Source organism: Peromyscus maniculatus, chromosome 20 (genome assembly GCF_049852395.1).
Source record: "Peromyscus maniculatus bairdii isolate BWxNUB_F1_BW_parent chromosome 20, HU_Pman_BW_mat_3.1, whole genome shotgun sequence".
In the NCBI taxonomy this organism is placed as follows: domain Eukaryota; kingdom Metazoa; phylum Chordata; class Mammalia; order Rodentia; family Cricetidae; genus Peromyscus; species Peromyscus maniculatus.
In genome coordinates, this window is record NC_134871.1 from 72,326,163 (window position 1) to 72,354,119 (window position 27,957).

The window sequence follows — 27,957 nt, forward strand, 5'->3', positions numbered from 1 at the left end:
GGGAAGGCCGTCCGCATTGCGTGGGGAAAGTGTGGACGACGCAGTCGACTCGCCGGCCCCCGGGGCGGTTAGCGCTTCCGGGGTCGAAGGGTGCGCGGGGTTGAAAGCGGCCCGCTCCGCCCCGTCCCCCTCCCAGACCAGCAGAGGCAGCAGCCGGAGCAGCCGCAGCCTGCGCCCTCTCCCGCCCGCCCGCCCTCCGCCCGCCCGCCCGCCCTCCGCCGCCCTCCACCCGCCCCGGGGTCTCTTTCCCCTCTCCTCCTCCTCCACCCCCTCCTCCGCCCGCTCGCGGGGCCCCCCTCGCCTTCCCGCCCGCCCCTATTGTTCCGCCCCCGGCCTCCCGCCCTTCCCCTTCCCGCCCGCTCCCCTTTTCCCCTCAGTCGACTCGCGCCTCCAGGTAAGCTTAAAAATTCCCCCTCCGCCCCCGACCGTAGCTTCTGCTTCCACTCCTGTCATCTTCCTCGGAGCACTCCGGTCCTAGTCCGGAGCCTCGGCCTTTCGTAGTCCCGCCTGAGCGTCCACTACTTCTCTCTTCCTGGCCGCCCATTCACGCGAGGCCCTGGCTCTGGCGCGGCCTAGTAGGCCTCGCGCAAAGCCTGCCCCCCCTCCCCCCCGCCTCTTCCCGGTGGCGGCTGCGCAGGAGTCAGGGAGGGCGCGCGCGCGGCAGGGGGGGCGGCGGAGGATTTGTTGGTTGAGGGGGGTGGGGGAGGCGATGGCCGGCTCGCTGGCCGGGCGGGTGAGCGCGGCTCCCCGCGGGGGTCAGGCGCTGGCGCAGCCACACGAGGAGGCGCCTCTGGCCCGGCCCCTCCCCCTGGGTCGCAGCGCCCCCCCCTGACCGAACCGTTTATTTCCTCCCCCCTTCTAGTCAAGGGAAGGGGGGGCTTTTTCTTTCTTTCTTTTTTTTTTTAAAGTGGAAAAAAATGCTTGGATGACCGGGGCGGGGGAGGGGAGTGGGGGGCTGCAGAGTTAAAGGGTAGGCGGACTCCCCGTTACCGAGTTACTCTGACGTTCTCTCGGGTAACGAATTTTGAAATTACAAAATGCCTGCCGCTATAAACCAGACCGAGCTATTTATAGAGGGGTAATTGACTGCAGGATTAGCAGCTGGATTCCCGGGATGGGGTACACTTAGCTTGACCTACTCAGGAGAGGAAGAGACAGAGGTTTCTCGGATTAGAGGGCTTGGAGTTTAAAAAAAAAAAAATGCATCTTCGTGTTTTACTTAAATGATTTTGTAGATAGGTTTTCAGTTTTCTTGTCCCTTTGAACTTCTATTACTGTATTTGAAAAATTAATACATTTGAATAGGGATACGGAATTAAAGCTACCAGGTTTATACCGTATGTTTGAGGGGAAAAAAAATTAGTCTTACAGACCTAATCGGTAAGCATTGTTTTCCCATAAATGAGATGTTGATTTGTGAGATTTTTGACAGCAAGTAACTGGAAGTAGGGAACTGCTGTGCTTTGGGATGGATGCATTTATATAATCAGTTAACATCCTGAAGTAACCAGAAGACACTTAGCATGTACAGTGGTGTGACAGCTACTTTTTAAAGTTCTTTAAAAATGTTTAGGACTTGAGATGCAGAGGCAGATGGGTCTTCGAGTTCTGTAGGCCATCCTGGTGTTAATAGACAGTTCCATTCGGTCTTGAGCTACATAGTGAGAACCTGTCTCAAAAAAAGACACCCCCCCCCCAAAAAAAAAACCCCACAAAACTTAACGTTATGGGGGATTGTGTATACACAGCAAAGTGAAAACTGGTGTTTTGAAGGGACAAAATTAAGAGAAATCATAGATACTGATTTGAAGGGATGAATACTTGACATGTACTATTGAAAACTTGAGACTCTTGAAACTATTAGTGTTTGGTGCTAAATGAGAAGGTTATTAAAAGCAAAAACATCAAATCCAAATTTTCAAAGTTGTTTCAGAGGATGAGTACACAGGCCATCCTGGTAACCTGTCACTGATTCTTAAAGCAAATATGAAGTAAAATTTTACTACTATCAGTTTCTTTTTTATTGTATTTGAAAGAAAATTTGAGTTTTAAAAGATTTTGGAAGTGTGTGAGTTACATGCCTTTAATCCCAGCACTTGGCAGGCAGAGCCAGGTGGATCTTTGTGAGTTCGAGGCCAGCCTGGTCTACAGAGCGAGATCCAGGACAGGCACCAAAACTACACAGAGAAACCCTGTCTCAGAAAAGAAAAGAAAAAAGTGTGTGGTAGTCATAGTTTCAAAGTCAACATTCAAGGACAAGGAACATTTATCAAATTGATTAGAGAGAGAGAATAAAGAGTTGAGATGTGCAGAATCAAATTTCAAAGGAAGAATATGGAATCCCATCAGTTGTGGAATGTGTCTTGTATATGCTTTTTTTCAGTGAGACTCCTAGACTGAATTATTTTTCTTATTTTGTGACTGTCCCAATGTGTAGTCCTGGCAGCTGACTTGGCTCTCAATACCTTGCTCAAGGTGGCCTTGAATTTACAGCAAGCTTGTCAGAACCTCGAAAGTGCTGAGATTATACAGTAATGTATCACCATACACAGATCTGAACTAAATCATTTGGTATCATCCATCAACATTTGAGATTTAGAAATTGTCAACACTAAGGAAATTTACATATATACTCTACCTTCACTTCCAACTGCTGCCCAGTAGGAAGCAAGTTGAATTTGCCCTCACTGTAGTAAAGTTTGTCCAGCTGTTCTTGAATCTGTTTCAAAACGTACTCAGCTGAAGTACAACTTAAGCAGTTCCTTAGAACCATTGCCAGTGGAAGGAATGAATCTTTCTCATCCCAATTATCAGTGGAAACCCTGTCATTAATGAGCCTGAGCAAACTGGAAACAAAACCTTATCTCTAAGTGTTATGCAGTTGTGCTGGATGTGTTTACAAGTCTGATAGGATAACACTTAAGGAAAAAAGTCAGTTAGATAAAAGTGGAAATGTCAAAGTGAAAATCACTGGAAAAGAATTACTTTTTATTCCTCCCCCCTTATTTTGGACATTCTTACATTTCAGTTTTGGCTTTCACTCCCACCAGTGACCAAAGACTTGACCACTCAAAGTCCAGCTCCCTGTAACTACTAGACATGGACACCGGTGTGATTGAAGGTGGATTAAATGTCACTCTCACCATCAGGCTACTTATGCATGGAAAGGTATGCACCAGCTTGGAAAATTGGGTCATAGTAGCTGCTACTGGAGGGGCCAGGAAAAGCAGACAAGCATCTTGGAGCTCATCAGATTAGCACTGTGGGACATCTGGCTTTAGCACTCTCTAATGGAGTGTGGTGAAAAAATGGACAGCTTTTACTAGGAAGCCTCAGTGAGCAAGAAAGATTTAAGCAGTTGAAGCCAAAAAACAGTCCTTGCTGGCTGGTAAAACATTCTGATGTGTGTTGTTGTAGCCTATAATTTCAGTAAGGAAGATTTTTTTGTTTTTTATTTTGGTAGTATGGGAGATTGAACTGAGGGCCTCTAGGCAAACACTACCATTGAGTTATATCCTCAGGCCTTGTTTTGCATATTACACAGGTGTGGTATTTAATCACTCTCATGATTCTCAACACTTTGGTAGCTTCAGTATGAAATTTTGTGCAAGGAAATGAATAAGTGCCTCCCTCCCATGAATTTTAGGATCTTTTTATTTCTTTGGGTTGGTAATTACCATAGTTAGCAGTTGGTTAGCTTAGAATTTTCTTTTCATAATGATGAACTCTGAGTTTCCTGTTACCAATACTTAGTTTTCTTCATTGCAGGAAGTTGGCAGTATCATTGGAAAGGTAAGATTGTTCCATTTCAATGCTAATTACTATTTAGTCAGTCTGGGCTGAAATAGTTGGAGCTCATGCTTGACTTTTCCTCTTACAGAAAGGAGAATCTGTTAAGAAGATGCGCGAGGAGGTAAGTTACAAGGAACATTGGGATTTGCTAACCTTGGAAAAACGCTGAAAAAGTTGTATATGAGAGAAGCAGGGTAGAGCTCAAAGGGGGAAACATTTTCTGGTTAATTTGTAATGACAAATAGTATGATGGGAAATGAGTTTTGTGAAAAGTCCCCAAAACATAAGATACAGTAAGTTGTTTGAAGACAAGTGGATTAGTATTTCAAATTCTGTTATGTAGGCAGCTTCTTGCCTGTGTTATCTAGGACAGGCTATCCTGTACAATTTCAGTTCTTTTTATCTATTATAACTACTTGTTTCTTTCTTCTTTTTTTATCCAGAGTGGTGCACGTATCAACATCTCAGAAGGGAATTGTCCTGAGAGAATTATCACTTTGGCTGGACCGACTAATGCCATCTTCAAAGCCTTTGCTATGATCATTGACAAACTGGAAGAGGTTTGTTGTTCTTTTAGGATTGCCTCTCCTGCCCCATATCAGACATAAAACAAAACCAAGGTCAAAAACCTTGTTAAATAATTTAGCTATACTCTCAGCCACTGCCCTTTTTTCTTTTTTTGTGTGTGTATATATTATATATATATTTATGTTCATTGATGTTTTGCCCAAGTTTATATCTGTTTGAGGGTGTCAGAAGCCTTGTAGCTGGAGTTACAGATAGGTGTGAGCTGTCAATGTGGGCTCTGGAAATTGAACCGGAGTCCTCTGGAAGAGCAGCCAGTGCTCTTAACTGCTGAGCCATCTCTCCAGCCTCCCTTCCCCTTCGGAGGATTTTATTTTGGTATTTTTATTTATTGAGATAAGTGTCTAGTTGTAAGTCTGGCACTACTAGTAGTCCAAGATGCCGTTCAGCACTGAGTCACCTTCCTGAGTTGTTGGGATTACATAGAAATGTGTATCACCCTTTCCACCTCTGTCATTTAAAATTTTCTCAGTAATTGTTTTGAAGGTGTGCCTTTGCTTCCTTGAGAGGTTTACAGCTGAATGAACTTAATGTGGTTTTTATTAGGGTCCTGCCAAACACGGGTACATTTTGATTTTAAACAGGCAGATACTACTGATAATATTGTATTAAAAGTTAGAGATAAAGCTCTAGGTTTCTTTTTTCGCCCCCCTTGGTTTTTCGAGACAAGGTTTTTTCTCTGTGTAGTTTTGGACCCTGTCCTGGAACTAGCTCTATAGACCAGGCTGAACTCCAAACTCAGAGATCCACCTGGCTCTGCCTCCTGAGTGCTGGGTTAAAGGCGTGCGCCACTGCTGCCCAGCCAAGCCCTAGGTTTCTAAAAGCAAAATAAGGATTACTGATTTTGTTGGAAGGAAGTTCTTTTTCCTTAACAACCTTCAGGGGTGAACAACTGCTATCCTAGGTCATGTGTTCAGCTTCCTCCTCCTCCTTGGCAGTAATGCCACTCCATTGTGCATTTTCTGCCATAGGCAGAAGAGTGCTGTTTGGTTGGTACTTAATGCTCCTCGAAATCTTCCCTTGCCCAGGTCAGAAATGTCGTGTTTTGAATTGCAGGACCCTGTTCTGTTAGTCCAGAACTTGTAGCTTAAAAGAACATTTAGAAATACATGCTGTTATTCTTAAAGTAATAGGCTCTTAGCTTGGCGTGGTGGTATATACCTTTTAATTCCACCAGTACTGGGAATGCAAATGACCAGCTCTGGCTGCATATTTGAGACCCTGTGTCAAAAGAAAAAAAAGATTCTTGACTTCATAGGCTTGTATAAAAATAAGCAATATATATAGCTCATTGGTTGGTACATGTAGATTAGACAGAGAAGTGCCTTTTTAAAAAAATTTTATTTTATGCATGAGTACTTGCTCTGCATGTATACTTGCATGCCAGAAGAGAGCATCTGATCCTATTGTAGATGGTTGTGAGTCACTGTAGTTGCTGGGAATTGAACTCAGGACCTTTGGAAGAGCAACCAGTGACTGCTGAGATTTAGAGCCCCTGATTAGTGTCTTTTTTTTTTTTTTTAAGATTTATTTCTTTATTATGTATACAGTGTTCTGCCTGCAGGCCAGAAGAGGGCACCAGATCTCATTACAGATGTTTGTGAGCCACCATGTGGTTGCTGGGAATTGAACTCAGGACCTCTGGATTAGCAGTCAGTGCTCTTAACCACTGAACCATCTCTCCAGCCCCCGATTAGTGTCTTAACGCACTGATTTCATCAGAAAGCTAAACCGCCTCATGTACATAGTGAGGCCAGTCTGGACTACATAGTGAGACCCTGTCTTTTAGAAATTTTGAAGCTTGGTGGTGGTGGTGGTGGTGTGCCTTTAATCCCAGCACAGGAGGCAGAAGCAGGCGAATCTCTGAGTTCGAGGCCAGCCTCAGAGTGAGTTCCAGGACAGCCAGGGCTACACAGAGAAACTGTCTCAAAATATTTTTAAAAGTGAAAAAAAATTTTTTTAAGGGGGGGGGGCTGGTGAGCTGGCTCAACAGGTAAAGGCACTTGCCCCCACACCTGATAGTATTTGTTTAGTCCCTGGGACCCACATTGTGGAAGGAGAGAACCAATTTCCACAAACTGTTCTTTGACCTGCACATAACACTCACTGTAAACTAAAGGTGATAACAATAGACAATCCTGTGGTTTGGGATACAGTGTATTGGGAAGCCTTTGATCAATACAGGGTTTTTGTTTTGTTTTGTTTTGCGTTGTTTGCTTGAATAGAACCAAAGAACCGTGCTTATTATGGACAGGTTCTTTTTTCTTTGTTTTTGAGACAGAGTTTTTTCTCTGTGTAGCCCTGGCTGTCCTGGAACTTGCTCTGTAGACCAGGCTGGCCTCAAATTCAAGAGATCCGCCTGCCTGTGTCCCCCAGCGCTGGCCTTAAAGGTGTGCACCACAGTGCCTGGCAAAGCATAATAATTGGTCTATTGCCAACCCCCAATTGCCATTTCAAAGCATTTTAGATATACTTGGTTTCATTGTTTTTATAGTGCTTTATATTCATATTTTCAATTAATAAAATGGCTATGGGAGTAGTTGAAATCTGAGATTGGGTGTAGCTCATGGCAGAGTGTTTGGTAAGCATATAGGAGCCCTAGCTATGAAAAAAACAAATTACAGACCTTAATCATTTTAACTTTCTATTATTGACTTTGTAAGAGTACATTCCGTTTGCATTTGGTTGCATTGTTTCATGTATTCATATTTGATTTAATTTTGACAATTTCCCCCTCTTGCTTTTTGGGTATATGTATATGCACGTGAGTGTGATTGTGCATACTGCGGGCCAAAGAAGGATATCCGATATCTAATGCTTTCTTCCTTACAGCTTTGATATATGCTCTCTCACTGAACTGGAATCTTGTCAGCTTTCCAGTTTCTTGGATACTTCAGTTTCCATACCCAATGGTGGGATTACAGGCATGCACAGCCATACCCAGCATTTTATGTGGGTGCTGGGGATCTGAACTGATTGGGGTCCTTATTGCTTGTACAGCCAGCTTTCTTTACCCGATGAGCCATCGCCCCAGTCCCTTTGGTTTCATGCATACTAGACAGATGCTTTCCCACTAAGTTACATTTGTAATCCAAATGGAAGGAGGTCTGCTTGGCTTGTTAGAAGTGTTGCTTTTCTCTGTACCCTTGTGGTCAAGAAAAACAGGGTTATAGTTGCTTCTGCAGTTCTTTTTCTGTTTTGTGTTGCTGCAAGGGATCCATACCAGGGTAAGCACTTTATCAATGACAGGTTCCTCAATCCTGTTTGATTTGGAAAGATGGGTGAACATGTTCTGGTTTTGAGTCTCCTGCTGGCCTGTAACTCTGGCTCTTACTTACTTTTTCTTTTTGGAGTGTTGGATTATAGGCAGTGTTACCACATTGGGCTCAGAAATTGTAATCTTCACTTAGTTTGGTATAGTTATGATACATGTATGCCCCTTACAAGTCTGGGAGTGAATCTTCTATGTATTTTCAACTGTGTTTATATGCTTATTTATCTTTTTGGTGTTCTGAGCAAATATCTTTTTTTTTTTTTTACAGGACATAAGCAGCTCTATGACCAATAGCACAGCTGCCAGTAGACCCCCAGTCACCTTACGGCTGGTGGTCCCTGCTAGTCAGTGTGGCTCTCTCATTGGAAAAGGGGGTTGCAAGATCAAGGAAATAAGAGAGGTTGGTGCCCCTCCCCCCATGTCTGTTAACTTTTATTTTTTTTTTTAAGTCTTGTTTGACCTATTTAGACAAGGATCTCTGAGAGCCTCCAGCCTCTGTCTCCTGAATGGGTGCATCATCATACCCATACCAAATTGTGTTATAACTAGAAAAGGTTAGCATTTGCTATGAAGATTTAAGCTGGGCTTGGTGGTGGTTCAGGTCTGTAATCTCAGCTACATAGGAGACTGCAAATTCAGGTCTTGTTTTTGCTGTAAAGTCCAAGGCCAGCTTACTGGGGCAATTTAGGAGAGATGATCTAAAACTTACAAGATGGAAGCAGGTATGGCGGTGCTTGCCATTAATCCCAGCACTTGGGAATGAATCAGAGGCAAAAGGGTCTGCTTGAAGACAGCATGATCTACATAAGTTCCAGGTCAGCCTGGGATACATGGTGAGACTCTCAGTTTAAAAAAAGTGGGATTAAAAAGGGGTGTTGGAGCCGGGCGGTGGTGGTGCACGCCTTTAATCCCAGCACTTGGGAGGCAGAGGCAGGCGGATCTCTGAGTTCAAGGCCAGCCTGGGTTACCAAATGAGTTCCAAGAAAAGGAGCAAAGCTACACAGAGAAACCCTGTCTCGAAAAAAAAACCAAAAACCAAACAAAAAAAAACAAAAAGGGGTGTTGGATTTGGGTCTAGTGGTATAGTAGTTGCTTAGCATGTCTGTGGCCCTAGGTTTAACCCCTGATACTGATTCCCCCATCATGATTAGCAGTCCATGAAGACTGTAATGTGATAATAATTTTTTAAAAAATACAATCCTTATATTTTTGTGGTGTCCAGGGTAGATACCCAGGGCCTCACAAATGCTAGGTGGATGCTGTCCCATTGAGCTACCTCCTACCTGCTCGTCTTATTTTTTTATTTTTTTTTATTTTTGTTTTTTCAAGACAGGGTTTCTCTGTGTAGCTTTGGAGACTGTCCTGGATCCCACACTGTAGACCAGGCCGGCCTCGAACACACAGAGATCCTTCTGCTTCTGCTTCCCGAGTGCTGGTTTTAAAGGGGTATGCCACCATCAGCTGGCACCCCCCCCCTGTTATTTATTTATTTATTTATTTGGTTTTTCGAGACAGGGTTTCTCTGTGTAGCTTTGCGCCTTTCCTGGGACTTACTTGGTAGTCCAGGCTGGCCTCGAACTCATAGAGATCCGCCTGGCTCTGCCTCCCGAGTGCTGGGATTAAAGGCGTGCGCCACCACTGCGGGGGTGGGGGTGGGGTGGGGGTGGGGGGTGGTGTTAACATAGTAACTCCTATGTTAGTAGCCTGGAACTTCCAAATTTACCAGTAATCTTGCCTAAGCCTCCCAAGTACCTTGGACTACCATACAGCCTTTGCCTGGTTCAGTAATGAGAATATGAGAATGTTAATTAGATTTTCTAACTTTTTGCATATAGTTACCATTTTATTTTTTGGGGTTTTTGTTGTTGTTGTTGTTGGGGGAGGAAGCTTTGAGATAGTGTTTCTCTGTATAGCCCTGGCTGTCCTGGAACTTAATCTGTTGACCAGGCTAACTTCGAACCCAAGGAGATCTGTCTGCCACTGCCTCCCGAGTGCTGGGACTAAAGGCATGTGCCACCAAGCATGGCTCATTCATTATTTTTTGAGATAAGGTCTGTCTATCTGTGATTGGTCTGGAATTGAGGGATCTGTCTGTTTCTGTTTTTTGATTGCTAGGATTAAAAATGGATGTCACCGCAGGGTGGTGGTGGTGCACACCTTAATACCAGCAGTCGGGAGGCAGAGCGAGATCCAGGATAGGCACCAAAGCTACACAGAGAAACCCTGTCTCAACCCTGCTACCCAAAAAATGGGTGTTACCACGTCCCATTTAGTGCGCCACTATCTCCCCCGCCCTCCACTTTCCCCCATGAGACAGATTTTTCTGGCCCAGCTGTTGAGTTAAGCCTCCAAGGATTCTCCTGTCCATCTCCCTAGCTTTTTTTAACGTGTTCTTGGGGTTCCTCCCCATCCAAGACAGTGTATTCTCTGTGTAGCTTTGGAACCTGTCCTGGATCTCGCACTATAGACCAGGCTGGTCTCGAACTCACAGAGATCCTCCTGCCTCTGCCTCCCGAGTGCTGGGATTAAAGGTGTGCGCCACCACTGCCCAGCATGTTCTTGGTTTTGTGCTGGAAAGCATTTTATAGACTGAGCCATTTTCCTGAGGCTATCCCCCACCCCCATTACTTGTATTTAGTACATAAGTTCGCATGGACATGAGGTGAGGGGGTCAGTTCTTTTTATTCTGCCATGTGGGTTCACTGGGATAGGTTCGTAGATTTAGTGGCAATTGCCTTTACCTACTGAACCACTAAACTTTTTTTTTTATAGATTATTTATTTTGATTTATTTTTTTATTTTTTGAGGCAAGGTTCCTGGAACTCACTCTGTAGACAAGGCTGATCTCGAATTTAGACCCTCCTGCCTCTGCCTCTGCCTGAGTGTTGAGATTAAAGTTACAAGCCACTAAGCCTGGGTGGTAGATTTATTTTAATTATGTGTATATGTCTCTGTGTGACTATTTGAAAGTGCAGGTGCCCTGGAGCCTAGAAGACAGTTCTGCATTCCTTGGGGCTAGAGTTCATTTGGTTATAACAGACTTACATGGGTGTTAGGAACTGAATTCAGATTATCTGGTGGTGGCTTTAATCCCAGCACTCAGAAGGCAGAGGCAGGCAGATCTCTGAGTTCGAGGCCAGCCTGGACTCCAGAGGGAGTTCCAAGAAAGGAGCAAAGCTGCACAGAGAAACCCTGTCTCGAAAAACAAAACAAAACAAAAAAACAACGAATAGAAGCTGTAAACAGCAGAGCCATTTCTCTAGTCCTGAGATAATAATAAAAAAAATTTTTATATGTATGAGGTTTTTGCTTACATGTATGTATGTATGTGTCAGTTGTCAGTGGAATTCAGAAAAGAGTAGAATCTCTTGAAATGGAGTTATAGATAGTTGTGACTGACATGGTGATGGGACCTAAATCCAGGTCCTCATCAAGAGCAATAGATGCTCTTAACCATTCAGCCATTTTTCTAGCCCCTTAAAACAATAATAGAATTTTTCAGACTAGGTCTTACTGTGTATCTCTGGCTGTCCTGGAACTCACTGTGTAGACTCAGAGATCCACCTGCTTCTGCCTCTCGTGCTAGTACTAAAGGTGTGCACAAATACACCTGGCTAAAACAATTTTTAAATCACATTTTATCTATTTGTGTTTGTGTATGTTCATGCGTGCTTTCAGAGGACAACTTGTAGGTCTCGGTTCTCTTTTTCTACCAAGTGAGTTCCCCGGGGATTGATTTTTGGTTGTTAGGCTTGGCAGCAGGCATTTTTTGCCTCCTGAGCCATCTTGCTGGCCTCTTCTGTTTTTTTTGTTGTTTTTTTTTAAATACACTCTCTATTTCCCATTTCTTTATCAATTTTTTCTTTTTGTTGGGGAAGGGGATGCTCTTGAGACAGAATTTCTCTGTGTGTCTGGCTCTGCTGAAACTCACTCTGTAGATCAGTCTGGTCTTGAACTCACAGAGATCTGCCTACCTCTGCCTCCCAAGTACTGGGATTAAAGGGGTGTACCACCAACATCTAGCTTTTTTTATTATTCCTCCCCAAAATTATTTATTATTTATGTGTATTTGTGTTTTTCCTGCACGTATATCTGTATGAGTGAGCCAGATCCCCTAGAATGGAGTTACAGACAGTTGTGAGCTGCCATGTGGGTGCTGGGACTTGAACCTCGTTCCAGTAGAAGAGCCGCCAGTGCTCTCAGTCTCTAAGCCATGTCTCCAGTCCGCACCCGGCTTCTTTGTCAACTTTTCATGAAGTTTTTTCATGTCTAAATGAAATGTTACTAAATAGTTCCAAAAGGGAAACTAATTTGAATTTTTTAAGTCTTTATAAAGGATGGTAGGAGTTTTAGGTGCAGGAACATGTGTTTTTGTAGGTTATGGGAAATGGTTTTGGTTTAAGTTTTTTTTGTGATAGTGTCTTGCTGTATCTCAGGCTGGCCACAAACATGTCAGATGGTTCTCCTGTTTTAGCTTCAGAGACTAGGTATGAGCAGCCAGTTTGAGGTTTTGTTTTGATGATATATTTTAAATACTTGGAGTGGTGCCTGAAACACAATAGGATTGATGAAAATATTTGTTCAGTAAGAATATGAAAGGTGAGTGTATTTATGAGGATTTTGTTTGGCCCACATAGTTGTCATTATTAGGTAAGAGGAAATTGTTTCAAAGGGACTTTTTCCTGAGTGCAGGTTAAATGTAGGCCATTACTCAGTTTTATTCTTGTCTTTCAGAGGTAATTTATTTTTAACTTTAGTAAGCAATTGTGTCTGGAATAAGGGAAGAATGGGAAAAGAGAAAGAAAGGGGGGTAATAAGTGTCGACTGAACATCACATTCTAAAGTTGCTGTTGTGAAGGTTTTAAGAGCATAGTTCTTCTCTGATTTTTAATTTCCTTTACTTTAAAGAGTACAGGGGCTCAAGTCCAGGTGGCAGGGGATATGCTCCCCAACTCAACTGAGCGGGCAATCACTATTGCTGGCATTCCGCAATCCATCATTGAGTGTGTCAAACAGATCTGCGTGGTCATGTTGGAGGTAAGCCCTCAGGCTCATGCTGGAGGTGGGGCTGATTCTGGGGACAGGATCTGATCTATATTTAGTGAGACTAGAATTAGGTGAAGCTGGGAGGCTATCAGTGGGGGTGGGTAAGAAGTTAGTTCTCTTGAGTTCATACTTTCCTTTTCCCAGTTTTAACTTATCTGTGGGCCCAAACAGTAGTCTTCTGGTTCAGAACAATTCTAGTATCATGGGTAGGATAAGATAGACTACAAGGACTTCAGATTTCTGAAACGCTAACTGACCTTTTTAATTGCCTGACATTGACACATTCTTTTATTTTTCATTTTGAAACAGGATATAGTCAAAACAATAGTTATGTATCATAGAAAAAGTATCAATGGTGGTGTTTCTGAGTGAATTATGAAGTCCTGCTATATATTCTGTTGCAAAAAAAAATGGAAATTAAATTTTTTTTTTTGAGTTACATGGAGTTGAATCAGAAAAGAAAATGATCTTGCTTGTGTCTTTGAACCATATATAACCTTTAGAAATTTCATATCCAACTTTGGTTTTATTATTTATTCAAAAATGTGAGATCCTAAAAATTATCAGCTAAAGTATATCTACAGATTGTGTGTCAGTTAAATTTATTTAAAAGTGTGGAAATCATGACTAAAATTATTTCAGGACATCTTTGGTGAGAATTAGTATGAGCCATAATGCATGAAGTTTTTTGTTGCTTTAAAGACAAATATTGTCAGATATTTGAGATTATGTCTAATCATATACAATTTGATAATGGAGGGGATTGAAATATTTTTATTTAACTGACCTGTGTGTGCTATAGCCACACAGCTGAAGCAGCTTTGAAACCTTATCTCTTTTTGTTTTTTTCCCCTCTGACTCTCTCCCAGTCCCCCCCGAAGGGCGTGACCATCCCGTACCGGCCCAAGCCCTCGAGTTCTCCAGTCATCTTTGCAGGTGGTCAGGTAAGAGAATTCTTATTGGTGGGCTAGAACGAACAGAGATTATATTTTAAAAATCTACTTTGCCAGCAGCACACCAAGCTACTTTGCATGCTTGCTGAAAACCTGTACTTTTGGCCATAGTTTGATTTGCTTTTTTTCTTTTTCTTTTTTTTTGTACTGGAGAAAATTTTGAATGCCAACACCTTTTTTTAGCAGGCAGTGGAAGTTTTGTAGACACTCAGACGAGTAATTTAATTGATTTGGTAACTTAAGGTGGTTTGGGTTAGAGTTAAATTCCTTCAGTGTCATTTCTCCCCTATATCATCCTCCCATCCATGCTTTTGTATGTGTGGGATGTTAGAGGTCTGAGTAATGATAGCAAAGAAGGTGGACCTCTGGAGATTCTGGATGCTAGTCTCCAATGGCATGGGGGCATGAGGTGGTAGGGTCCTGAATTTGAGTGTCCTACAAACTTTCCCTCCCCTTCACCTCACCTCCCCTACTCCTACCCTTTCACCCCCAAACTCCAGTGTGTTATCCCCTAGACTCTTAACCTCATAAACACTGGTTTGAAACCCCATGGCGTAACTGAAATCAACTGGAGTAAGAGGAGCATACAAGGAAAGGATGGCGAGAGCATGCTGGGCTCACGTATGAGAATACCACCAGAGCATTCTCTTGGTGCCTCTTCCTCACCATCCTAAACCATTTATCTTTGACTCATGGTTTCTTCTAAAGTTAGGGCTGGGTGAGAAGACCACTGATAATGTCATGTGTTTTGGTGGTTAGTGTTTACTTTGAGTAATAGGCTTTTAGAATACTAGAATTCAGGTTGAAACAGTCACCTTCATTTTGGCAGTGAAGGTACGTTGCTTAAAGTACCTTTCCCACTTGGAGTTGTCCTATTGAAAAACATCTATATTTAGCTATTACATTTATTTGTATTTGGTCTGAAAGCCATTTGAGAGGGGAAAGTGTCAACTTGGAGTCCATCTCACATTTTATTGAATAATAAAAGTGAACAAGTTAATGTCTTGATGAGAGCTTTCACAAGTAGTTATACTTCAGTGTTACCTTGATGTGTTAGAGCTTTGTTTTCCCATTAGCTTTGTTTAAACAGGTTTGTCACAGGGCTTTCAGTACAAATAGTTGGGCAGGATAAGCAACAGCTCAGTCATTGTAGCCAGGAGGGTTAGTCTCAGGAGTCTCCCTTTCCCATGGGACGCTAGGTTCCCCAGTGCTGTGTCACCAGTCCTCTACTACAATGTCTCCTTCCTCCTCGTCCTTGCTCCTTGTCACTCCTCTCCCTTTGGACCTCTCTGCTTCCTCTCCCTCCCGCCCTCCCCTTACTCAGTTAACTGCCATCTAAAAGCTTGCAGCTTCTTCCATGAGTTGCCCTGTCATGGGTCATTCCCAAGGGCCTTTTTATAATGGACCAGTTCATAGTGTCCACAGATGGACTCTGTCTTTGGTGGCAAAGTGGGCTCTGTAGGGTCCAACTTCATCCTACAGTGACCACGACCTGGCATCAGCTGTTTCCTCACCCCTCACCTTACTGAAAGGAACCCAATTGTGCAGTGTCATCTGCCACTAGGTAACTTTTTTTTTTTTTTTTTTTTTTTTTTTAAATTCACTGATTACAGCTCGTTTCAAATCTGTGTTGTGAGCTCCCTTTTAAGGAAAAAAGAAAAAAAATAAACAACTTTTTTTTTTTTTTTTTTTTTGGTGTGAATTTCATGCTGGTGACAAGGTGCCGGATTGACAGCCCTGGAGACTGAAACCCTCTATTTATCCACAGGACAGGTACAGCACAGGCAGCGACAGTGCGAGCTTTCCCCACACCACCCCGTCCATGTGCCTCAACCCTGACCTGGAGGGACCACCTCTAGAGGTGAGAGGGGATGTTCAGTCTCCAAGGCTCACTCAATCCTTCCGCCTCAGCCGAGACTGCCAACACACGGGGGCCAGTGGCGCTGGTGATTTTTGTGCTGTGGACACCACCTGTCCACGGGGACCTGGACTGACCTCCCCACCTCATTTCACACAGGCCGCGTAGCCCACCAGATGGTAACACCAACTTTTTTTTTTTTTTATAATTTTTTTTTTGTTGTTCAATCCCTCTTTTCCCTCTCCCACTCCTCCCATCCCATTTTCACCTTCCCACCCCCACCTGGATGTGCTTTTGGGGGTACTGGCCACTGTGACTGATGTGAGAAACTTCACATTCTATTAAGTAACCAGCCACTCCTTCCTTCCATCCCTTTTTTTCCTTTCCTCCTTGTCCCCCTCCCCCTCCCCATTACCTTGAAGACCCAGCTCCCTTCTGGGAGGATATGGTGTGGGGAGGAGGGCATAGTGGGGGCTGCAAGTGCCTTCATGCAGGATGGGGGAGGGGAAACAGGACTAGCAAATTGACCCCCCCAACCCCCCAGTGCTTCTGTGGTCAGATCCCTAGTGTTAGACCTAGCTAGCTTATAGTGAACTTAAAGGTCTTAGGCAGTGTTTGAATACATGTGGTGCAGGTTTGTGTAGGTACAAATCCTTCATATTAGCACAATTTATCTTGAATTGAATACATGGGCTGGGGGGATTGGTCAGTTGAGTCATTGCTTTTATTTCATTTTCCATATTTTTGTTAAAAAATAGATATGTATATTTTGCCTTAATCAAAGAAAACTTGTATACCCTTTTAAGAGGATCCCTGGAATAAAGTTACTGTATTTAGGCTTTAAAGAAGGCCAGCTCAGGTCTGACCATTTGTGAGATTCCCTTTACTGCCTTAGTCTGCTTCCCCTTCGCTAGTTCAACTCTGGCTTCCTGGCTAGTTGAAAACTTGTCGTCCCCACCACACTGGGTGGCTGTCCGTGATTGGTTTTTAATAGGAATTGTTTTCCTCCTTTTGTAGGCCTATACCATTCAAGGACAGTATGCCATTCCACAGCCAGATGTAAGTTTTGATTTCACTTCTTGTTTGAAAAACTCCCTCTCCATCCAAAATTGTCTTGATTCCTTTCTCCCTAGTAGACAGGAGTAAGTTGGGTCTTGAACATTTGCAGTGTTGTTACGGCTTACAAGATGAACCACACATTATCAACTTGTTTGCCTTTGACTGTAACCCCTAGAAATGATCAGATTATTAGTTTCTTTCCCATGTTTCAGATTACTCTAAAAGAAATGTTCCGTGGTGCACTACAATATCTTGGACCAATTCAAACTGTCAGTAAAGTGTGCTTCCCATTGGGGGAGTGGGAGGTTGGGTTTGCCTTTAGACACTCCTCAGTCTGAGGTTACAAATTAGAAAAAGCATTGAGGGTTTATATACATAAGGAAGCTAGAAAACTGATTGTTGGAATTCAATTCAAACTTTACAAAGAACCTCCTACTTAAAAGTAATGGTATTTAGATTTTTGTCCAATGACATTTTTTTTCTGCATGCTTCTTTCATCCTTACAAAAATCCTTTCAGGTGCTGAGATTAGACTTGGAAAGTTGAGTTTCGTTGTTGGTTAGTGGTAGCCCCTAGGAGAGGTGTGAAGTAGACTGGAAGAGGGATTATTTTGTCGCCAGCTAGGACAATTATCTATGTGTATTACAAATAAGATAGTTGGGAAAATATTTGTTGTGGATGAAGCCCAGTTTGGTTTCTTGTTAAGCTTCTCTCCTCCTTGCAGTCTTCCTGCCCCCCTCGTCTCCTTCCCTTTTCCCAGTTCTGGTGGACCCTGCATGGTGTGTTTCCCTTAGCACCACTGCACAGTTTGTTTATCTAGCCTGTCTGTGCTTGTCCCTGGGGGAACCGTTGGCAATGGCTGCGTACACCTTCATTAAACAGTCCACAGGGGATGGTCAATAGTGTGGTGTTACTGCTTTCCTTTTCATATACCCCAAATGCATTCATTCTTGTATACTGACGTCCTTTCTATTTCTAACCCTTACCTATCATACTCTGCCTCTCTTTTGGATTGTACTGTAAGCCCCAATCTTATCCTGTGTTACAGTTGGAATACTAGAGTCAACTTTGGGAGTCAGGAGCTGTGTACATTTTCACATCTGGATGTGCTTAAGTGCTGACTAAGTTACCCTTCTAATGCTAGTCTCTCCTGTTTTCCTTCCTGTAGTTGACCAAGCTGCACCAGTTGGCAATGCAACAGTCTCATTTTCCCATGACCCATGGCAACACTGGATTCAGTGGTATGGATATCTCAGTGTTTATTTTTGTAAGGTGTAGTACAAGATAGAGGCCAGTCCCAAGGTCTCAGCTTGACAAGTGTTTAAAACTTCATTATCGTCCAGCATCTGCTGGTATAAACTTGATCTACTATGGCTAAAGGAGGTAATGTGTTTGTTAACAAGATTTTCATTTGGGGTGAGTTAATTACAAAAGAATAAAAAGCCCTGGAAGATTTGGGGTGAGGTCTGGGGATGCTAGTCAGGAAAGGGGTAGGCTGATATTTCTAGTAACCCTTCCTGAGAGTGGCCACCTTGATCTGATTAGCATCCCCTTTCTCTCCACCAGGTGTTCACAAGACTTGGGTAGAGACAATCCATTTGTTCCAAATTATGTAGTGTATTTTTGTTTTTGTTTTTGTTTTGTTTTGGGGCTTTTTTTTTTTTTTTTCTGTATAAGGAATAACTTGTCCGATAGGGTTAGAATGAGACCACCAAACTCATTTTCACTTGTATCTTAACAGGCATTGAATCCAGCTCTCCAGAGGTGAAAGGCTATTGGGGTAATGATTAAAAAAAAAAATCTGTAGTATTCTACTGTTATATTAATAAACTGGTGGGAGTCATGTTTCACTGCCCATAAACCATACCAGCAACATGCACATGGCAGAGAGGAGCTGAGAGAGCAAAGGGGTGGGCATGGTGCCCCTGAGGGTCCCTTGATGGATCTGGCCAACCACCTTCTAAAAATGTAGTTGAGAGCAGGACTAGAACTGTTAAGGGTTAGCCAGTTGGAATGGCCCAATCCTGATGTTCTTATGGATGGGTAGGGGTGTTTATGATGGGATTTTTTTTTCTTTTTCTTTTTTTCTTTGGAAAACCAAATAAAAGCCAGAACAATTAGAACAAAAGACAGAATAAATCTGGAGAAATAAACTTCCCTCAAACTGATTGCCATTTTATCTATTTGATGTTTAAGTCTAGCTTGGTAGGATAGAGGTGGAGGTTGTTACTCTGATAAAGGTATAATTAAAGCAACTCTGTATGTGCCAAGAGTCTATGATACCCGGTAACAGGAGTGAAATTGGCACTGATTCTAGTGAGCATTGGATGAAATAAAATCAGGACACAGCAATAATCTTAATCAGAACAGGGATAGATGTATAGAAGCTTTGGTGTTTAGATTTTGCTCCTGTTTAAGAATACCACTATTTGCCCCTTGTTATCTCCCTACCTGTTAGTCTGGGCTTTGCAGGAAATGGCATGAAATCAGCTCTTCTGATTGTGTAGAAGAATCTTTCCAGCTTTATTCCAATACCCGCTCCCATCTTTCCTCCTTGGAGGCTTCAGAGTTAGTGATGAAACCCAACAGCCAATGCTGTGTTTCCAGTTTATTTCCTTCTGTTAGTTTAATGTACAAATCACTGATTCTGAATTCTGTGCATTAAACTTTCTTGCTCTTTTCTGTCTTTTAGCAGGTTTGGATGCATCTGCCCAAACTACTTCTCATGAACTCACCATTCCAAACGATGTAAGTATGAAGTATGTTCGAGTTCTGAGGAAAACCTTGCTAGAGAGAATTGATACAATTAACGTTTACAGTTTTAAAACGCAGAACCTCCTACTATCCTGTAGGAATTATTTGCCTTTTTCTTAAAGCATCTAGAGACCTGTTTCCCCCAAAAGAGCATCCAATTTAACTTTGTGCTTTGGAAGGAGAGATGATGTCAGGATGAATTCATGAATTTTGACGACCCAACACTTTTATTTATTCCTAGCTATCTCGTTAGATTCATTATCAGTATTGTTCTGGTTAATTTTTCTTTGGAGTGGAGGCAGTACTATGGGAATAGAAAAAAAAACTAATGGTTGGGCTGAGAAATTGGCTTGGAGTTGACCTTGATTTGTATTTAATCACATGAATGGTTCAGGAATTGAAGTGGGAACTGGTAATTGAAGGTTTTGATAGCAGTATATCAGGAGATCACAGAGTGCAATTATAGGTACAAAATGTAGAAATTGGTTGGTATGTAGACTTGTGTGTACCTGTTCAACTCTTAATTTGGTGTGCTTTTTTGTTGTTGTTTGTTTCTCAAGTTAATTGGCTGCATAATCGGGCGTCAGGGCGCCAAAATCAATGAGATCCGTCAGATGTCTGGGGCGCAGATCAAAATTGCAAACCCAGTGGAAGGATCTACTGATAGGCAGGTCACCATCACTGGATCTGCTGCCAGCATTAGCCTGGCTCAGTATCTAATCAATGTCAGGTAAGTTAGACCTATCTTTTCCTTCATTAATGCCAACCCAGTAGTGAGGGAGGTTGTTGCCATCTAGAAATAAGTGTGGGTTTACTTGAGGTGTCTACAGATTGCAAAAGTTACCCCCTCCCCCCCTTTTTTTTTCTCTTCAGCTCTGCTTCTGTCTTTAGCAGAGAAAAATAGCCAAATTGGGGTTTTTATAGATTGCTTGCTTTTTGCTTTTGATGTTTTGGACAGTGGAAAGGGTGGTAGTATATGTTTTTGCTGAATAATAGGACAGTGCCCTAGCAATAGCAGATACACTGAAACACCGTTGCATCTTGTTTCACAAATCATGTAGACAGGTCATTTCTTTTATGGATCTGGAGTCCAAAGCACCTTGAATTTTAGGGATAATGAGACATCTAAATAGCTTCTTGGAGGTAGCTGTTACCATTTACTCTGCAAACATTTCTCAGGTGACAAGTGTGTTCCATCATTTGTGGGGAAACAAGAAGCGCAGGCTCCAGATACTGCAGGCTATTTTTATCTCCTGCTCCTCACCCCATTCTCATACATCTGCACGTGACTTCCTAAGGTTTTATCTCCCTATTTGTGGGTACTGTTGATGCTCTTTCAGTTGTAGGGCAATTGTGTGTAGTCAAATGAGCATCCTATTGGGTGTTTCCTTTCCTCAGCTCTGCGTCAGTCACATTGTTAATAGCAGCCCATTTCCAAAGGGACTTTTTATGGGAAGAAGGCTTTCTCTCTTGTATTTATTCTCTTGCACATTAAAATTAACAGTTCTTGAATCTAGTATTTGAGAAAGGAATTCATGAATATGGAGTCTATATTCATGTTATACATGTGCCTGTGTATTTATACCAACCAGAGTTTTCAACCCTAGTTGAAAACATTGTCAATTCCCCTTGAGCTACTGCAGTTCTTCATATAGAAAGGACTAGATCTAGACATACTTGGTTTTACTGCCACACCAAGTTTTTATGTTGAGTAAAATAGTAGTTAATCTTATATAGACCCTGTTAAAGACTTTTGTTTCTAGTTCCTATTGGAGGGAAATTTTATATGGCAAAAACAATGCTCTTGGAATCTAGAAATTGTTAGCTTCTGCTTTTGGTAAGCTTACTTTGAATGAGATAGTTCAAATTACAACTTTATATTTGACCTTCCTGACTGGTGTTTTTAATAAATTCATGTCTACATTGTAAGGAAGCAGAACTTCACTACTGGAAGTAACTGCAGAATTGTTTTAAATTAAAATGGTGAGTGAAACTATCTGAACTATGGATTTGGATCAGAACTTTTTAAAGCCTTATCACCAGTGCCAGGATATGTACAAATTTCATTTATTTATTTAAACTTCTCTTCTTGGCTCAGTTTGAATGAAAAAAAAAACAAAAACAAAAACATATACTGATTTTGTTTTCATTATTGGCTCCAAAGCATTTCTGCTGGGCCAGCTGAGCTGTTTCCATAGGGTTCTTTGTCTTTGTGGCTCATTGCTGTGATAATTCCTTACTGACTGCAATGGCCCTGAACATGGTAGACAGAAGGGAATTAGGAGGAGGTTCCTGCCCTTGAGGGGGGACGGACGAACGAACACTGTAGGAATAGCAGTGCATTATTTTTGTTTTTAAACACAAAGGATGGTAGTACTTGAGTTTTTACAACTTTAAAGTCTAGGAATGATCGTTTAAAATGAGGAGACAACTCCCCACCAGAAAAGTTTTCCTGAATCTTATCCACAGTTGTTTTTAACCTTTTTTTTTGAAAATGCTACATTCTTTCAGTTAGTCTAGGCAGTGACCTGCTTTGGACTCTGCCGCCTTCCATTGCAATAATTTGGTTCATTGCTGTGAAGATATAAATAGACTTTAATATTTAATAACTACAGGAAAAAATGCTCTTTTTGGGCATACATATTGATTCTTACCTGCAATCCTAGCACTGAGGAGGCTGAGGCAAGAGGCTCTAGTTCCAAGCCAGTCTGAGCTACACAGGAAGACCCTGTTTGAAATTTTTTCAATAGCTACAATGTAACATGTAATGCTTCTTAAGTAATTGTTGAATAATTGATCCTTCACTTAAACTGAAAACTAGTAATTTGGTTGTATGAAATGATTTTTTTGTTTACAAGGTTAACTTTTTGAGATTATAGGGTTTTTTTTTTTTTCTTCTTTTTTTCTTTTTTTAAATTAAATACTTCTAGGGGATGAACTTTGTGTATGTTAGGTAATTCCCAGCCGTCTTGGTCTTCTTTTCTTTTGAAAGAGGGTCTTAAAGTTGCCCTTTAAACTCACTATGTAGCCCAGGCAAGCTGTTTCCCCCAGCCTCCATAGTTAGCTGGGCCACGAGGCCTGGCCCCTTGATTCTGGTTTCTGGGTTGGGTCAGTAGATCACACTGGAAGTGTGTGCTCTCTATGATTCCTTTTCTCAGTCTTGTCAGCTGGGTCTTTACCAAAGTAGTTTTAAATAGCAGTGTATGTGGGAGGGAAGGTGATAGACAGATATTTAGAGGGGTGGGCCACAAACTAAAAGAGGTTGTTTAAATTGATATTAGATTTCCTAATTGGCAGCCAAAGGCACTTACTGATAGAACTGAAGCGGATTTGTCCTGTACTTTGTCCCTATTGTGGTCTTCCCTTCCACCCACCCTTTTTTTTGTTCCTTTTTTCCTCTGTTACAGTTTAGAAAACGCTAAACCCTCCTCCCAGGCAGCCTCCGTCACGATCCCTGATCACCTCAGCATCAACCTCTCTCAACCCTCCACCCCTTCTTCTTCTTCTTCCTCCTCCACCACCACCCCCTCGCTCGCCACAGCGGGGACTTCCGACGCACCCTCCAGCCTCCCCAACCCTCTTCCGACCGCCCCTTGTGTCTCCAGTCTGCTTGGCATGAAACCCATCCCTCTCCTGGCTCTAAATGTTGTGTCTGCTGCTAAGGGTACCGGGGCTTCAGCTACCACCACCACCACCTCTACTGTGCCATGTGTAACTAACAAACTGAAAGGCGAGAAACAGAGATTCTCTCCCTACTGAGTGCATATCTTGGCACCTCCTCAAATGTTGGTTCATTTTGTTTTTCTTTGTTAACATTGATGAGAACCAAACTATTGTGAGCTTGTGACCATTTTCTTTTTACTACTTTGGGGGATAACTGGGTGGGGGTGGGGTGGGTAATTCTTGTTTAGGTTTAGGTCTTTACAGCTCAGTGCCTGTTTGAGAGTCTGATTGTTGATTGAAATCTTTATCTAGAGCCACAGTTCTTTCTCTCTCTCATTCTGTTACACTTTTTTGTAGCTTTATTCTGCCTTGCAATATATAAACAATGTGTTAGGCTCTGTGTTGATGAATAAAAGCTTCTCCGTTAATCCTTTCTTTTTTTTTTTTAAACCTTTAAATAATTTAATGGTTAAGCTGTCAGCTGGCCTTCTTGGCCAGACCTGTGTCTCTAGTTATAATAAAGTTGCCACAGTAAGAACCGTAGCTCACCGTGTGATGTGACGGGTGAAGGGTTGGGGACTTGTGATCTGTGCCTTGTAGGCTTGGATGGCTGTGAAGCCTACTTGGGCCTTTTTGTATCCCACATGAATTTTGTAACCCATTGTCCATATTCCCAAATAGAAGGAAGGTCCTTCAGTAGTTTCATTATTGCTGAGTCTTCATGATTGCCCAGAAGCTTTTAGTCTAGCACAGCTTTCTTTAAACTGATAATACCCTCTTTTCCTCTGGTGAGTGGTTATTTCAAAGGCATACATAGAATTTACTTCTGTACCCATAATAATGGGGAATGGTCAGTGTCAAAAGTTAGGTAACTTTTGTCTATATTTCTTTAATGGGTTCATTAAATATCCTTCTGTGATATTAGGAAGGACTAATAGATCTGAGTGTGTTGAATCAACTACTAATTGGTTGGGCAAGTTTGCTTATCTTTTATTTCCGGCCTACCCTTCTCTCTCACTAGTAACACTATCACGAGTGAGGAATAATATGCTTAGATTTGAATAATAAAACTGTTCTGTATCAGGAAAGAGAAAAGCCCCAAGAGAATATAAACTTTATGACATGGGTGATTAGCCGGGACTAATTGTGCTGTGCTGTGCTTTTACACAGTGGTATGCTTAGTTCCTAATGTATAACCTTCTCCTTTTTTATTGGGACTTGATCCCCGGACCTTGTACGGTAAATCCCCACCATTTGTTTTTTGTTTTGTTTTGTTTTTTAATCAAAATGAGCTACAGATCTTTTTCACAAAAGAGAAAAATAATGTGCTAGGGCTGAGGACTCCAGCTTTTAGGCAGTGGTAGGATATTTGCTAGACCCTGGGTTTGTTCTCTACCACTAAAGAACAAAAAGGAAGAGAAATGTATTTCATATAGTGAAGTCATATTTTACTCTTTCCCAGTCAACCAAGGTTCATATCTTTACTGGTAGGCAGTGGCGATTTTATATATATATATATTTTTCCCCTGATGGCCTTTTCCAACATCCTTAGAGTGAAATTGAACAGCATCAACATCATCAGAAAGACATTGCTGCTTGTGCTTATTACATTACCTTTCAGTCTCTATAGAGTTATTGTGGCTGCTTTATTCCCGATTGGCCTTACACATTTGTGTTCACCACACCCAGAGCTGGGTCTGGGTGTTAGCTGTGTCCTATGTCTTGTGGTTCAACTCTTTGTATAGTTGAAATTTACCATGCTGATAACTGTCTCCGTAGGGATTTCATTTTTAACTTTATCAGGGTTTCTGGAACTGGCTCATACTCTGTAGACCAGGCTGGCCTTGAACTTACAGACATCCACCTGCATCTGAGTGCTGGGATTAAAGGCATGTGCCACCACCACTGGACTGGAAGGCCCTTTAATCTAACAAATATCTCTGATAAAGAATTGCTGTGGGGTTGGGGATTTAGCTCAGTGGTAGAGCACTTGCCTAGCAAGCTCAAGGCCCTGGGTTCGATTCTCAGCTCCAAAAAAAAAAAAAAGAATTGCTGGGAAGGAATCCAGATGTTTAAGGGGCTTGACTACCATGAGTCAGATGTGTTTCTGTTCAGATTTCCCTTCTGTGCCTCATTCACTGCATCTTGCCCTTTATAAAGTCTTGCTTAGGCTTTATAGTGAATATTGGACAGTGCTTAAGCTGTTTATATGGCCACAGTGCTACCACCCTATATGGTGGGGATTTTTTTTTGTTGTTGTTGAAGATACTAGATTTAAACTAACCACTTCCTTTGAACCATTGTTTCTACTGAGTACTATCATTCAGAGTTTATTGTTTTACTTATTTGTATGAGTGTTTTATGTGTGTATACTTGTGTACTATGTTTGTGCAGGGCCCTCAGGGGCCTGAAAATGTCATATTTCATGGAACTGGTGTCGCAGACATTTGTGAACCAAATCCAGGTTCCCTGCAAGAGTAGCAGGCACTTCTACCTGTGAGCTGTCTCTTGAGTCCCTAAAGCTCATTGTTTACATTACCCTAGGGTCATTCTATTTTGAGATTGTCAAGAATCTGTGTGTGTGTGTGTGTGTGTGTGTGTGTGTGTGTGTGTGTGTGTGTGTGTGTATATGCGTGCGTGTGCGTCCGTCCATCCTTGTGCGCAGGTGCAGGTTATTGTCTTCCACCCTGTTTCAAATGGTATTCTTGATTCTTGCTATGAGCTGCCTTTCCAGCTTCTGGGGATTCTTCTTTCTTGCTTCTCATCTGTAGGTGTGCTGGGACTACATAGAGATGCACTCGACTGTCTGCTCTGTCTATTTTAACATGGCTGCGGAGGGCAGGGGCAGGTCTTTATGCTTGTATGACAAACACTGTATCCACTGAGCCATCTCCACAGCCCCTGTGTACCTGTTTTGTGTGTGTACATCATGTGAATGCATGTGGACATGTGTGCAGGTATATGGAGGTCAAAACATGTTTGTTTTCCTCGTTCTCCAACTTTTTTTTTTTGAAATGGGATCCTTGACTGAACCTGTGGCCCCCTGATTGGGCTAGACTGCCTACCTAGAAAGGACCACAGAGGTGTCCTCCTGTCTAACTCCCTTGCACTGGTACTACGGGTGTCATGGGAGCTAGGTTCTCACTGCTTGGTCAGGAAACACACTTGGCCATCTCTAGCCCCTCTTTCTTCTTTTTCTTTTTGTTTTTTAGAGACGGGGTTTCTCTGTGTAGTTTTGGTTCCTGGCTGATCTTGCCCTGTAGACCAGGCTGACTCGAACTCAACAGAGATCCGCCACTCTGCTCTCCTTTTTCAAAGAATGCAATATTCCCATTCATGCTGAATTTCACCTATGAACGTACTAGGCAGGCCTGACTGTAGTTTCAGAGATCTCACATCTGTAATATTTAGGCCTATTCGGGGTAGTAAAGTAGACGGAGAAATCATTTCTGACTTTAAAGAAAACATAATCTTTAATTGAAGGATGACCTTTGTGGTTTCTGGGAAAACCCCCTCCCTCTACGATATTTGTATACTAGTGCACACAGTGCTACTCAAACACCACAAATGGATGTCATTCAGCTCTTAAAAGAACTTAAGCTTATGATATGGAACTGAGACTAAACCATTAGTTATCTTCAAAATGAAGTATTTTGCTGCCTACCTAATTTCAGTCAAGTGTACTGGATGTCTTTCCCTCAAAGTTTAATTGGTCCCAGGACCTCAGATGACCCATTTATAAAAGAAGTATAAAGACACTGTAGCTAGGTAGGATTTGGAACAGGAAGAAGGCTTTGGGTTTTCAAGAGTGAGCTAAAGAACTGAAGCCTGCTGCTTGTTTTCTTGTTCATTTTTGTACTGAAATGTGAGCTTTAAAACAATAATTGAATTCTTCACTGCAGTTTCTAGAGTTGGTTCCTCCCTTTAACATCCGTTAATATTTAAAGTTACTTTGTAATTCCTTCACATTAATAGAGCTACATAGGCTGTAAGCACATGATAGTATTAACTTTCCAAAGGCTCGTGTTCTCCCCAGACTTGTATTTGTGTCTGAAGGAGCTAAGGGAAACAATAAAGCAGCAGCTTGTCCTCCCAACAAGTGTTGTGACCTCACCTCCCAACAGTGGTGAGGGGTGTGTCTCTAGAAACACTTCAGTTTCCCAAGTATAAAACATGAAGAGACAGTGTCACCAGCATGACATGCTTTGTTAAACCTCTCCTGAGAATGCTTCAGGAAGCTTGGTTGTACTGGTATTACACACCCACACAACAGATCATAATACTAGTTACTTTAAGAAACCTTGAAATGCCCTGTTAGTAAACTTCTGGTATAACTAGGTAAACTGACTTACTCTTGTTTCTGTTTTACAGGCTTTCCTCGGAGACAGGTGGCATGGGGAGCAGCTAGAACAGTGCAGATTCATCCATAATCCCTTTCTGCTGTTCACCACCACCCATGATCCATCTGTGTAGTTTCTGAACAGTCAGCGATTCCAGGTTTTAAATAGTTTGTAAATTTTCAGTTTCTACACACTTTATCATCCACTCATGATTTTTTAATTAAAAGCGTTTTAATTCCTTTCTCTGTTCAGCAGTTACGCTGAGATATCCATATTTAGTTTTATAAGCTTCTCCCCTTTTTTCCATTTTTTTGGGTTTTTTTTTTTTTGGCTCATGAATTTTTGTTTGTCATGGAAATGTAAGAGTGGAATATTAATACATTTCAGTTTAGTTCTGTAATGTCAGGAATTTTTCAAAAAAAATTAAAAGATGGACTGGAGCTTTTTCTTTGTGAATAGAAACTGGATGCCACAGTGACTTATGTGGGTGTTATTCCTGTCTTGATGTTATTTTTATACCTTTAAACCTTCACAGAGCCCTGGTGGGTTTCAATAGAATTAAGATATTTTCTTCTGTTTTACCACTCCATGTTTTTTTCTGTTATTTTGCTTTTTTTAATTGCCCTTGATCTTT

General features: G+C 42.0%; 1 protein-coding gene across 50 annotated transcripts; it reads left to right on the forward strand.

Moving 5' to 3' along the window:
• Positions 1-27,801, forward strand: Pcbp2 (poly(rC) binding protein 2). 50 transcript variants are annotated; one of them, XM_006981835.4, is made up of 15 exons: positions 1-394; positions 3,029-3,168; positions 3,769-3,792; positions 3,881-3,913; positions 4,236-4,352; positions 7,920-8,051; positions 12,560-12,688; positions 13,567-13,641; positions 15,419-15,511; positions 16,526-16,567; positions 17,735-17,807; positions 18,308-18,346; positions 19,262-19,314; positions 19,881-20,050; positions 27,355-27,801. In XM_006981835.4, exons 2-15 carry the CDS (start codon positions 3,100-3,102, stop codon positions 27,389-27,391), a joined length of 1,086 nt encoding a protein of 361 aa, XP_006981897.1. In that variant the 5' UTR covers positions 1-394; positions 3,029-3,099; the 3' UTR covers positions 27,392-27,801. The 50 variants fall into 50 exon arrangements, with proteins under 50 accessions (XP_006981897.1, XP_006981896.1, XP_006981900.1 ...); XM_006981834.4 differs by having other exon boundaries at positions 19-394; positions 19,259-19,314; XM_076556943.1 differs by having other exon boundaries at positions 71-394; positions 3,051-3,168; positions 19,259-19,314.
• Positions 27,802-27,957: the final 156 nt, after the last annotated feature.